Below are 12,751 nucleotides of genomic sequence, written 5' to 3'. Positions count from 1 at the left end.
GGCTCGGGGGCCAGGCCGGACACGAACCGCACCGGTGGGTGCAACAGCCGCTTACCGGACTCGCGTCCCCCAGGGCAGGTCGTGTTCATGGCCCCGAAAGGGCTGTTCCCACCCGAAACCTTGACACCAGAAGGGAGCAGGCAGGGCTCTACCGAGCTGCTGTCAGAGTCTTCTCTCGATCCATCCTGCTCTTGAGGAAGGCTCAGCCAAGCTGCTCTGCCCAGACACGTCCAGAGTACCTCCCTGCCAGCCTGGCTCTCCTATGCAAGTCACTCGTTTTCAAAAACGTATTTGGTAAATACTTGCCATGAGTTTTAATTATTCAGTGCTTTTCTGCAGATGGTCATACAGAAGGGCAGTGTTAGCTGTACAGCCTAATTGCACATGCTTCAAAGATTTGAACCGTTTAATTCTGTTTTTTTAAAAAAGAGGCAGAAAGGAGAGCTTCACAAAAAATATTTTTAATATGCTTTACCAGAACTTTTCACTTTTCCAGTTACATAGAAAAAAAAAAAAAAAAGAGGAATTTGGTACATGGGGACTAGAGCCAACCAGTGTTCTCCCCTGAAACAGATGAATTAGTCTTATGACCCAACTCCATTTTCCTGGGCTCTTCAAGACAAAGAAACAGCTATTTTTCTTCCCCAAGCACGGTATTTCTTCAGCAGCAATGGAAATGTAATCACAGCAGCTTAACTTGACCCTTCTATAAAGCCTGTATATAAACCAGTGATTTTATGATGACAACACTGTCCTTGAAAGAAAGAGCGGCAGTCAGACATTGATGCAAACATGGAATGTCAGGAACATATGGCACTTGAAAAGATAGCTTATTTGAAGGCACCACCACAGCAGTGGCCAGTTGTTCTACTATATGCCCAAAGAAAAGTCTTCTTTCTGAAATTTATAAAACTATTAAAAAAAAAAAAAGTATTTGTACCCAAAACATGTGCTTTTAAAAAAATATGGACTGTGCTAAGCAACTCTCAAAGTTTTGGTATATTATATATGTGTATACATATATACATACACACATCAAAAAAAAGCATGCGTGTTTGTATATATATATATATAGGTATCTTATATTTTCCCTTTAAACTTGTAAGGCTTCAGGAGCTGGTTCTCACATTCAGTAGCTTTCTAGCTTCAGACGACCGCCATCTCCTTCACTCACAAAACGCTTTCTGCCCCTGTAAGAAAGTAAAAAAAAATGTATTTTCAATCATTCAGAGTAGTATTACTTGCTTTTTCTTACCTGTCACTGAGAAGAATCTTTTATTGAAATCAAATACAAGGTGTAAAACTTCAGAAAGATTAGCTGACATTCTTGATCACTGATAAATTGCTTTAAATCCATCTAAATCTCACATGCAGGCATGTTTGCAAGAAGCTTTTCAAAATTTGTGTTGTCAAGTGCTTTCTACTTTGCTCACCTTTTCATCTTCACACTTGAAAAAGATGCTAATTTGAAATCCTAGGAATGGTGTTTTTCTACTTAAAACTGAAGTACATAAGCCAAAAATGCCTCTCAAATGGTAACTGAAGTATAATCAAGCTTTTGTTGCAGCGATGACACTCAACCCTCCCACACCCCAAACCTGCAAAATATTCGATACCAAGATACAGAAAAACTCAGTGTTAAGTTTAAAGTCTACAAATGGAGGCTGTTCTTGATAAAGATGAATTTCGAAACCCAAATTTATTGCAAGCTGTCAAACTGGTGTAAGAAGCCTTACAAGACACCCAGACTGGAAAATACCTGTAACAAGCAGTATACTGATGCGTAAAACTGCAAGTCATAGTTTTAACATAATATTTTAAAACTTGTATGTATTCCTCACAGGAAACAAAGCTTATGAATATTATTGTGACCAGTTAGGAGAGAACAGAATACTCATTAGCTACAATTCAAACAGCATTAATTAGGCCATAAGTAAGTAAACAGTAACAAAATAAAAAGCACTATGCAAGCCACATGACAGATACAAAGGGATCAGGTTTGCAGACACCTACATGTCTTGCCTTTTGCCACAAAGATGAGAACTGGTTGTCTCATCTTCAAACTCTATTCAAGCAGTTTTGTATGTTTAAACGTTTTTAAGCATTTTTTTTTCCACTGTAGCTGACAGTTTTCCACTGTCAACACACCTGGATCCTTGTTTGGCCTGAATCTCACACCCCGGTACTGCACTGCTCTCTACCAAGCTAATGAGCAGAACACACCAGAGGCAGGCCCTCATCCTCTAGAGAGCAGGCAGGCATGTTGTCTGGGGCTCTGAGCAACCTCATCTAGAAGGAGGTGTCCCTGCCCATGCAGGGGGGTTGGATCTAGATGATCTTTTAAGGTCCTTTCCAACCCAAACCATTCTATGATTCTATGATTTGCCCCAGCCTCCAAATAACAGGTTTCACATCAGTGCAGCTTCTTAATGAATGTTCTGCCAGTCCACCCATCTGTTTATCCACCCCCCACAGTATCCAGCTCCAGTCTGTACATCCTGCCTTCTGTTACCTACAATGAAGACAAAAGCAGTGCCTTCACCTATCTATGATAAAACAAATACCTTGAAGGACAGAGGTCTCTTAGTGGTTTGGAGATTATTCCAGCCTGAAAGCATTCCTCTACAAACCGCTCAAGCACAGAATAGGAGTGTGGCACATCCAGGTTAATATCTGGTATTTCACTGTAAACTCGTTCATAGCCCTACAACATAAGGATTCAAAGAATGACCTGGTTATTCTATGATTTTTATTACAAATTTTTAAAATACCCTTTTTAACTCAGAGGATTTATTTTTTCAATATAATTTAATGTATACTATGGACAGTTTCAACAAACCTAAAGAAAAGCCGCAAGTCAGTGGAAAAGAAAGGTGTAACACCAGTCAGTAACATAGTATTACACAACTACCTATCTACATCAAAATTACAGCTGCATTTTCAACTTCTTTGGAATCCAGAAATCCAGACAGTAGATAATGTGGCTGCTATCATGTGGATAGTAACAGAGAAAAGTTAATTTTTCTTCCACATAAATTAATAAAATGTGACCATAGATCTCCACCACAGTAAGGGAAACACAGATGACAACCAGAGATTACTTCTTCACTACCCACCAGCAGTATGGCTGGGTCAATTTTGACGTAAGTTTTTTGTGTGGTGCCTAGTTTGCCCTGGGACAGAACAGCTGTCCTATATTCATACCTAGAAGCAAAGCCGTGGATGACTCCCAACTGTGTCAAATACTAGCTTCTATATACTGTTCTGACTGACATTTATAATTAAGTGGGTTCTTACTGTTCTTCAATTATGAAGAACTACTGGATAGAAAGAGGAATTGAATTTATAAAAAATGAAGCTACCCTGCAGCATTTTCAATAATTAGTTTTAATCATTTAATTGCATAAAAGCAGTTAGAAATCTTTGAACATTCCAATATTCTGTACCTCACAGCTCCACAGAGAACTATCATTCAAAATTAGTATATGCTTCTTAAGAGTACATGACAAGTATTGCACACATACAGGATATTTGTATGGGATACAGAATGACCATGGAGAATTTTAAAAAGAGCAGTCAGCAATAGACTACCAACAGTACTTAAGTTAAAATCTGCACATTTTGGAAGACCTCATCCAAAATTGTTTAAATGCCACACTTACTCTTTTCATTTGGTCCATAGTAATGACAGAAGAGCTCCAGAGAGATTTCAACAAATCCAGTATCATTTTAAAGGTTTTTTCTCCAGTTGACTCCAAAACCATCACAACAGCCTGAAACAAATAAAGCATATGATTCAAGTACATGTAATGTAAGCATATGAGGTGTGAAAAGAAGTGCATTACCATGCATTTTCTGGGGAGACAAGTCCCTTTGTTACCATGCACTCACCATTTCAGTATATGATTTGATAAGAAAAACTGATTACTTTAATAAGTTATGAAAAAACAGAAAGAACTAAACAGAGTGAAAATCACTGCCTTTCTGGCTCTGGTTTGAGAGATTCATGACTACATCCATATGGTTGCTGCAATACAAATGGCAATTAATTAATTCTGTTCAATTAATTTTGTATCTGTTTTTTTCAAGCTATGATTTTAGAATAACTTAGAAGCTTAAAATCTACAAGTCTCCACAACCCCCATTTTTCTATTATGAAGGAGTTATCCAAAAGGAGTCAGTTTACTGAAAAGAAAATGATGTAGATTGTGTTCAACTTCATTGGTAGACAACCATTTCCCCATTTGGCAGGCTTTTTTAGAAGAGTACAAATGGGAGCAGTCTCCCAGATACAGCAGATATGATTTATTTTTTTTTTCCCTAGTCTGGTTCTGAAATATCTCAAGAGCTTTTACTAATGTGCTAAATGGAACAATTCCACCCTGAAAAGGAAGATCTGTAATTTAACAGAACAGGTAACACCCATTAGAATACCCATATATATGAAACTAAAAAGAAATAAACACCAAAACAGAGCATACTTTTTCTTGCTACTATTCTTCAGCAGAAAGTAAAACTGAGCTTTTCTTTTTCAGGAATTCTTGTAATAAATTAAATTCAGCTATTTACCCAACAAAGAAAAATTAATGCTGGCTCTTCCCAGAGTTAGCAGCTGCTGACTTGTTGCACAGTGTGCACAGGAACAAGCACACAAACCAGTAACTTTACATGAAACAATTCAGTTATTCAAATAAATCAGAATTTGCAACCTGAGCTTCAGATTCCAGTTATTTGTATGCCCACATCAAAACAAAACCAAACCTGTTGTTATTACTGACAATCATTAAAGGAATTCTGATTCTCCTTACTTCGTATACAAGTTCATGGTGAAAATGGGGTACTTCCAGTTCCTGAAGGCAGCGTTCAGCTTCCAGGACATCTCCAGAAAGCAAATACTCTTTCAGCAACATATCGATCTGTTGAATTGTAAAAGAAACAAAAAGCCCAGCACTAATTGGATAGACATTTTAGAAGCTGTCAACTGTTTTGATAATCTGTGATCAACCCATCAGTTCAGTTAGTTCCTGAAACTCGCTGCTAATTTTTTATAAACGTATCTACAACCTGAAACACAGTGTTAGCCAAATACCTATCCAGAACACTAATACAGGCACACAAGCATGAAAAACATTGCTTTATGGGATCTGTATAAAGGCTAATATGGATATGATTAAGTTTTTCTTATCCGAACTCCTCCTCCTGTCATCTGTTACACTCGCAACCTAGAAATTCTAACATGACCTTTTCTTTTAAACCTGCCCACTTCATAGCATGGATATCTCGTAATTCCTGTTTCTTCCTCTCTCTTTTTCCAGTTATTACTGTAATTTCATCTTGGCTCTTCTAATTACTTCACTTTTTATATTGTAAGCTCTTAAAAAGCTAAGTGCTAAGTATAGTTGCAATACACAGTATTGTACTAACATGTCCCCATCACCATCATATACTAAAAAGCCAACAAAATTATCTATGTCAGTTTAAAAACATTTATTTTGTATAAATTAATTATTAAAGAAAAAACAGAAACCAAAATCAACACTCAAGACATCATTTTGCTACAGGATATATGTATCTCTTCACTCTGTCCCATACAATATAAGCCTAGACAAACAGTAAACTCTAGAGAGGAGTGGACTTCAGTTACCTCTTTAACAAGGTGTTTCACAGACTGCTGGCCACCTCCTGACCCCCACACGTTGTCTATACGCTTTCCACCTTTTGTCATACTCAGCAACACAGTAGCTCGGTCCAGCGCAGCTCTAGAAAGCAAAGTTAATGTTTTAAAAAGTTACATAATAACTTCATTAAAAGGTTCATTAATTTGTACCTTCCCCTACTGCCATTCCTCTTTGGGCAAACTGACTTGATCCCTGGGAAGAGATCAAGATTAACAACTCCATGGGGACATCTCAATCAAGAAGCCAGCAAGCTAGCTCCCCACATTCTCTTTCTGCCACCTTTGCACTTTCACCTATACCATGCTTAGGACATGCAACCATCTGTGATGGCAGCAGATCTGAATCATTCATGTGGAATCTGAAACATCCTCACAATAACTTAGTATTTTCTTATGCAGAGATGGATTGAATCTGGGCTGCTTCAAGAATGCAGCTTGGCATGTGTAGCTCAAACAAAATAAGCTTGAGTTGCTTCCACACTGAAGAACAAATTTTCTACTGAAATATTTTCTGTTTGGCTCTGAAAGAATTATGAAACCATGAGAATTTAAAGAAAAACAGCACCTCAGAGGGAAAATACATAGTTGCAAAAAGGTGGTGTGCCAGTTTGTTGGGAAGATAATAAAAAAGGAAGTAAGGTGAACAAAAAGGAAGTCTCAGATCCAGTTAAGCAGTATCCAGCTAAAAGAAGGAACAGTTATCCCAAATCCTCATACTGGGGGCTAGCCAGTAACAGTAACTATTCACCAAGATTTAACGAGCAGAAAGGACTGGCCAAGAAGTAACAAAGGCAGCAAAACATCCCAGATGTGCAGTATGCAGGCTACAATCCTTCAAATCACAGGAGACATTTGTGTGACTGACAGACAATTTTCACAATTTGAACCTCAAGCTAGGCAGCTAAGCATTTGCCTTCCTTCTAAAAGTATCCAACTATAGTAATTATAAATAGAAATTTTAGAAGCTACAAGAGTTCAGCACCTCTCTATCAAGCCTGAAACATACACTTATGGGGGAAAAATAATAAGACATGACTAGTTATTAAAATGTCTCTCTTTGTCAGAGATTGCTCCTTCAAACATCTCATCCTGACATGGAAAACAATTATACTTCTTGATGAATATTAAAGCATTACAGAGAAAGTCTGGGAAAGCACTGCACGAGCTTCAAACCTTTGAAAGGCAAAGCAGTTAATCCCTTGTGTATTTCACAGGATATCTACAGCAGCTGTCCTGATGCTATATTTACTCATTAATCACATTAAAGCTTTTTCGAAAGACAAAACCTTCTATAATCACTTCTTGTTTCAGCTTGCTTTTTTTTTCCACCCTCAAACATAAGCTGGACAACAAACCTGACAAACTGCACTCAGATATATTAATACATCTTTTCAGGCACTTTCAGTATTTCTTCTCTGACCAGAGAAATTCTGGATTTTCTTGTTTTCAATGCAGACTCAGTGGGTTTCTTTATTTTTATGATTTTAAATTAAAACAGAAGAACCTACAGAACCACATGGTTTATACTGAAGACCTCATTTCCTGATCATCTTCTTTGGCATTTGGAATAGAAAGCTGCAGCTATATAGAAAACAAGAAAATTACCGAGCTTGGACACAATCCACAGTGCCTTTGTAGCCATCTATGTAGGTACTGCTTAGAATCCCATCTCCAACAGCTCTAGCAATAAACTGGCCAACCAACTGCAACAAAAAAAAAAAAAAGCATTTTTAATTAAATTTTGAATTTCAAAATAGTCCTAAGTAAACAATTATAACGTATTTGGTCTTCAGATTTTATTTATATGAGCCCTCTCAAAGTAAAAACACAGCCTGGGAAATGAGTAGGGGATTACAGACAGCAAGACAACCTGTATTTTTTCAAAATACAGATTCTATTTCAGTTTACTTGATCAATTTTAGCCATATTTAGAAGAAGCAGCTTTTGACTACTAGCATAAAACTACAAACATACCTGTGGTGCCTTGGGAGAATCCAACACCAGTTCAGGTAGTTCTTTAAGCAGTCTATCAAACGATTTTTCCACATCAGTTTTGCTTACTACTGTCCCACAAAGGTCAGAGATAAGCTTAGATGTCATTTCCCTGTGACTAGCTTTCCCTTCTAATGCCAAGGAAACAGCCAGCACTGGCACACTGTATTTCATTTCACCAAGGTTTAAATCCTTCAGCATCTCCTAAGTAAGATTTGAAAAACAACACCAATTAAAAGGTCATAAATTGTATTATATAAATATATATTATACAAAAATATTACAAATATATCAATATTTATATGCTTAAGATTTATCTATTCACGTATCTGCTTCTGCTCATGTAATGAATAAAACTGCATAGGAAATCTTATAGCACGTTTCTTGCCAACATCTCTGTATGCTTATTTATAGCTAGCAGTTGGATCCCCTTATATGCTACAGCTTTGCCCCCTAAATTAAAGAAATAAAAAAGAATGCAACATACCGAAACTTCATTGGTATCTCCATGTTCAAAATACTCTTGTATGATTGGTGTTAACGTTTTTTCAAATGCTCTTTCATCCAGAGGTAAAACTACTGTTTCATAGACACAGTTCTCCTATTTTAAAATACAACAGAATATACCCTGTTGTAAAAAGTACTGTCTCTTCTTACATCGTATGCAGTGCTAATAGCATCAAAACATATCTTCTAAATCCTTAATGCTTTAGCCCTGCTAGTCACAGAATCACAGAATCTGAGGGGTTGGAAGGGACCTCGCAAGATCATCTAGACCAACCCCTCTGCCAGGCAGGATCACCTAGAGCACATCACACAGGAACTTGTCTAGGCAGGTTTTGAATGTCTCCAGCAATGGACACTCCACAACCTCTCTGGGCAGCCCATTCCAGTGCTCTGTCACTCTCACAGGAAAGAAGTTTTTTCTGATATTCACAGGGAACCTCCTATGCTCCCGTTTGCACCCATTGCCCCTTGTCCTGTCACTGGACATCACTGAAAAAAGCCTGTCTCCATCATCCTGACACTCACCCTTTACATATTTGTAGAGTTTGATGAGGTCACCCCTCAGTCTCCTTTTCTCCAAGCTAAAGAGACCCAGCTCCCTCAGCCTTTCCTCATAAGGGAGTTGCTCCACTCTATCATCTTCTTTGTGGCCCTGCACTGGATTCTTCCAAGCAGTTCCCTGTCATTCTTGAAGTGAGGGGCCCAGAACTGGACACAATATTCCAGATGCGGCCTCACCAATGCAGAATAGAGGGGGAGGAGAACCTCTCTTGACCTACTAACCACACCCTTTCTAATGCACCCCAGGATGCCATTGGCCTTCTTGGCCACAAGGGCACATTGCTGGCTCATGGTCATCCTCCTGTCTACCAGGACCCCCAGGTCCCTTTCTCCTACACGGTTCTTCAGTAGGTCAGCCCCCAACCTGTACTGGTATACGGGGTTGTTCTTTCCCGGATGCAAGACTCTACACTTGCCCTTGCTGAATTTCATCAAGTTTCTCCCCGCCCAACTCTTCAGCCTGTCCAGGTCTCACTGAACGGCAGCACAGCCTTTTGGTGTGTCAGCCACTCCTCCCAGTTTAGTGTCATCAGCAGACTTGCTGAGGGTACACTCTGTTCCCTCATCCAGGTCATGGATGAAAATACCGAACAGTACCTGTCCCGGTACATAGTCGATATTCTGCCAGAAAACATCAGATTATGTCTCTACTGTTAAAGTGTGGACAACACTGGATAAAAGTCACACTGCTCTTGCTTTCAATTTACTGTTAGCTACACTGAACTGAAGACTGACCTCACTAACACTAGTTAAATACTCCACACCCTGTTCCTAGGGTTCTTCTGACACCACATGAACATAAAGATCAGATGCCTATGTACTATGTACTGAAGGGAGAGCAACACAAACTCCTGCCCCAGCCCAGCAGTTAGCTGTGCCACAGCACAAGACTTAACTTTAAGTGTCTTTCCCTGCAAGTGGCACTCCAGACCTTGCCTGTTTTCCCTGTTCCTGTATGACTGTGTCATACAGTCACCAGACAGGCAATTGCACATTCAAATCAGAGAAAAGGCATTTTCAGAGTACTTGTCAGTGAAGACGTTCCCTAAGGGAAAAAACAATCACATAACAAACAGCTCCTGTGTAACCTGGTCCTGCACAGCTCCAGCACACCCAGCATTTCCCACACAATTCAGCTTCCCACTCCTTACAGGCTAGAGAAGTAACATTCAGAACAATACTACAGATCACAATCATCTGAACAAAGATGTTTTCCAACTAATGCTTATTGCAAAGAAATGTTCCATAACCAAGAAGTATAGCAGAAGTCCAAAAGCCTATCCTTTCATCACATCAGACTGTTTTCAAGATCAGAAAAGCTAAGCGTTCCATGCAATATTAATACTTCATTAAACTTGCTTTTATGCATTCATCAGCTTCATCTTTAATAGCTATCTCTGGTAACAGAAGGTGTTAAATTGCAGGTAAAAAAAATTATATTGGAAGGAAGTTCTGATGTTCTCATGTACCACACTGTCAGCAGCTATAGCTTCAGCAAACAGCCTCTGCTCAAATGACACCACCATCGCTCTGCTTATGTTATACAGAACTTAGTGTCCTTCAATTGTATTGAACCTAGAGACTTTAATAATCAGTGTTTCCTTTCCTCAGTGATTTCATGTTACAAAGCACCCTTTGCCCAGTGAACTTGACTTTGTTTTCCCCCTGATAATAATGGCTGTAAAGTACAATCTTCCACAACATAACCCAAATAAACAGACATAAACAAACTTCCCAGGCTATCAACCTGAAGTGTTTATACTAAGTAGATACCAGACATTGGGAGGATTGGGAATACAGTGAAGACAAAAATACTGTCCAGACTAAACTTCCAACTACAGAAAATCTGTGTTGCCTTTTTAACCTGGTGCTTGTTTGCAATATTGAGCAGCATTGCAACATTCACCTCTATGGGAGCCAGTAGTGAAAGAAAACTCCTGGGAAAAAGGTGCCACCTCTCCTCAGGCACAAAAAGAGAGCTCATGGGCTAAGTTGTCTTTAATTAGCCAATAATCCATTTTTTAACATAAAAATGAGCACTTGGTACAGCCAGGCTGACATTCACAGAACTCAAAGGGTCAAACTTTCATTAATACACACATCACAGCAACTGAAGTAAGTACGAACCAACACTGCAAAGAAATTATTTGCCTACCTGGTCATCATCATAATTAGGATCCTTAACATCTACTTCTTCCACATCATACACTTGACCTGGTGTTCCCCAAACTCCTTTACCACCTGCTCCACCTGGCAAAATAGGGGACAGTAAGCAAAGGCCACCAGCTTACAAAGAAAATAATACTTTTGAGTTCAACCCAACATTCTTTCACTTAAGAGTGACGTATCACTGCTCGTGCCCATCTCCTGACTCTAACAATATATGCTTAAAAGGGTGTGTTTGTATGACATGTTCCCACTTTAACCACCAGTCTTTTCACCACTTCCCACACGAGAATTACTGAAGGTTGAAAGAACTGTACTTTTAAATATAACCATGCTTTCAGTTTGTATTAGTTACAGTCTTGTGAACCCCCAACAGTTCACATTTGTGTATTAAATTTGCTAATAAAAGGTACTTCAAGACAGAGGTTAATTCAAGACACACATAGAAAACTTTCTGATAAAATGCCTCCTACAATCTAACAAAGAACCAAGTGCCTGCACAGGGACTGTGGCTTATGAAAATGATGCCCAGTGGAAAATAAATAACAATGTTTTGGACAGAATCTTTACCACATTACTCTCTTCACTAAGCTACACCAACCTTTCTTTGGTAGACCTCTTCCCTTTCCAGATCGGGATCGCCTGTCCAGGAGTTTCCCCTTTGGACTCGTTGGTACTACAACTCCAGTCTTCAGTGTCTCTCCATTGTCACTAACAGAGTCTCCTCTCCCAGAATCTCTAGAAGAATTTTTCCTCAACCGTCTCTTGGCTTTAGCATGTAATTTAGCTTCAGTAATTGAAGTTGCAGGAATCCAATTGCCATTGATTTCAGTTTTTCGCTCCTCAGACCCACCATTTTCTTCATCACCGGAAAATGGAGCATCACTTAGATTCTCAAGTTCTTAAAAAGGAGAGAGAGGAAAAAATGTTACAGTTTAAGAGGTTTATGTTAAAATACCAAAACACACTGCATTTTACAAGAATTACAACATTAAATAGAACTCTTGTTTCCACCAGTGTTAAGGTAAATGATGTTTGCTTTAGCATATGTCTACACATCACAGTAAGAAGGAGTTCCTTATTCGCCTGCACAAACTACCCGCAATCTAAACACAGCATATGTCAAGAATTGGGAAGCAAATGAATAAACCATTTATAAACAGGTAAACCACAGAAAACCCCACCCTTGTTAAACAAAAACTATCATAACTCCTCAGTGCGCAAGATTTAAGAGCCTAGTTCTCACTCCACCCACTCATCTCTTGATTTAGAAACAAACAAAACCACCAATACAGTAAATTCTGCAAGAACTCACTAATGTTAACAGACTAATCACCAAAGTGAAATTAATTTCCTAAATCATCAACCAACATTCTCCTCATTCAAGGAATTTCAAACAGCTCACCAGCTGGAAAAGCAATAATTTAGACTTACAAGAATACAAAACCAACATGACTCTTATTTTTTCTTTTTAAAGTTACTGGGGTGGCGGGGGGTGAGAGAGCCATTTAATACAAAACCCTAGGACTTTGGTAAGGAAGACTCATAGAATAAAGTCTTTGGAAACAGTGAGATCTCTCTCTCCTTCTGTATTGACTGCCCCTCACTGCAGTTTCAGTCAAGACTGTTTCTAAACTGGCCATGCTTTATTCCCCAGCATAATCACATACAATAAATAACTAGCTTTTGTTTCATACCCAAGAAGAATCCTCTCCCAGCTTAAGGACATGCTGAGCACCAAGAACTGCAGTAATTTCACTCTTTTGGGAAGTTAATGAAGGTTTACAATTTTAATCTAAAGTCTTTTATTTCACAAAGTCTGGATGTCCCCCACCTGAGCTTTATGGT

At 38.8% G+C, this 12,751-nt stretch overlaps 1 protein-coding gene across 1 annotated transcript in view; it reads right to left on the bottom strand.

Annotated features, from left to right (window-relative positions):
- Nucleotides 1–448: 448 nt before the first annotated feature.
- Nucleotides 449–12,751, bottom strand: part of PDCD4 (programmed cell death 4 (neoplastic transformation inhibitor)) — a 14,906-nt gene continuing 2,603 nt past the window's right edge. The window contains exons 2-11 of the mRNA XM_010007910.1: nucleotides 11,505–11,804; nucleotides 10,893–10,987; nucleotides 8,157–8,270; nucleotides 7,652–7,873; nucleotides 7,283–7,380; nucleotides 5,645–5,759; nucleotides 4,809–4,916; nucleotides 3,663–3,773; nucleotides 2,565–2,704; nucleotides 449–1,190 (exon numbers count right to left, since the gene is read on the bottom strand). Of these exons, the coding sequence (XP_010006212.1) occupies nucleotides 1,130–1,190; nucleotides 2,565–2,704; nucleotides 3,663–3,773; nucleotides 4,809–4,916; nucleotides 5,645–5,759; nucleotides 7,283–7,380; nucleotides 7,652–7,873; nucleotides 8,157–8,270; nucleotides 10,893–10,987; nucleotides 11,505–11,804 (1,364 nt within the window). The 3' untranslated portion in view covers nucleotides 449–1,129. The remainder of the gene's footprint in view (nucleotides 1,191–2,564; nucleotides 2,705–3,662; nucleotides 3,774–4,808; nucleotides 4,917–5,644; nucleotides 5,760–7,282; nucleotides 7,381–7,651; nucleotides 7,874–8,156; nucleotides 8,271–10,892; nucleotides 10,988–11,504; nucleotides 11,805–12,751) is intronic.

The sequence above is a fragment of the Chaetura pelagica genome, unplaced genomic scaffold (assembly GCF_000747805.2).
Source record: "Chaetura pelagica isolate M959 unplaced genomic scaffold, ChaPel_1.0 scaffold531, whole genome shotgun sequence".
NCBI lineage: Eukaryota > Metazoa > Chordata > Aves > Apodiformes > Apodidae > Chaetura > Chaetura pelagica.
Note: the sequence above shows the minus strand (reverse complement) of the source record. Positions and strands in the feature narration are given on the sequence as shown.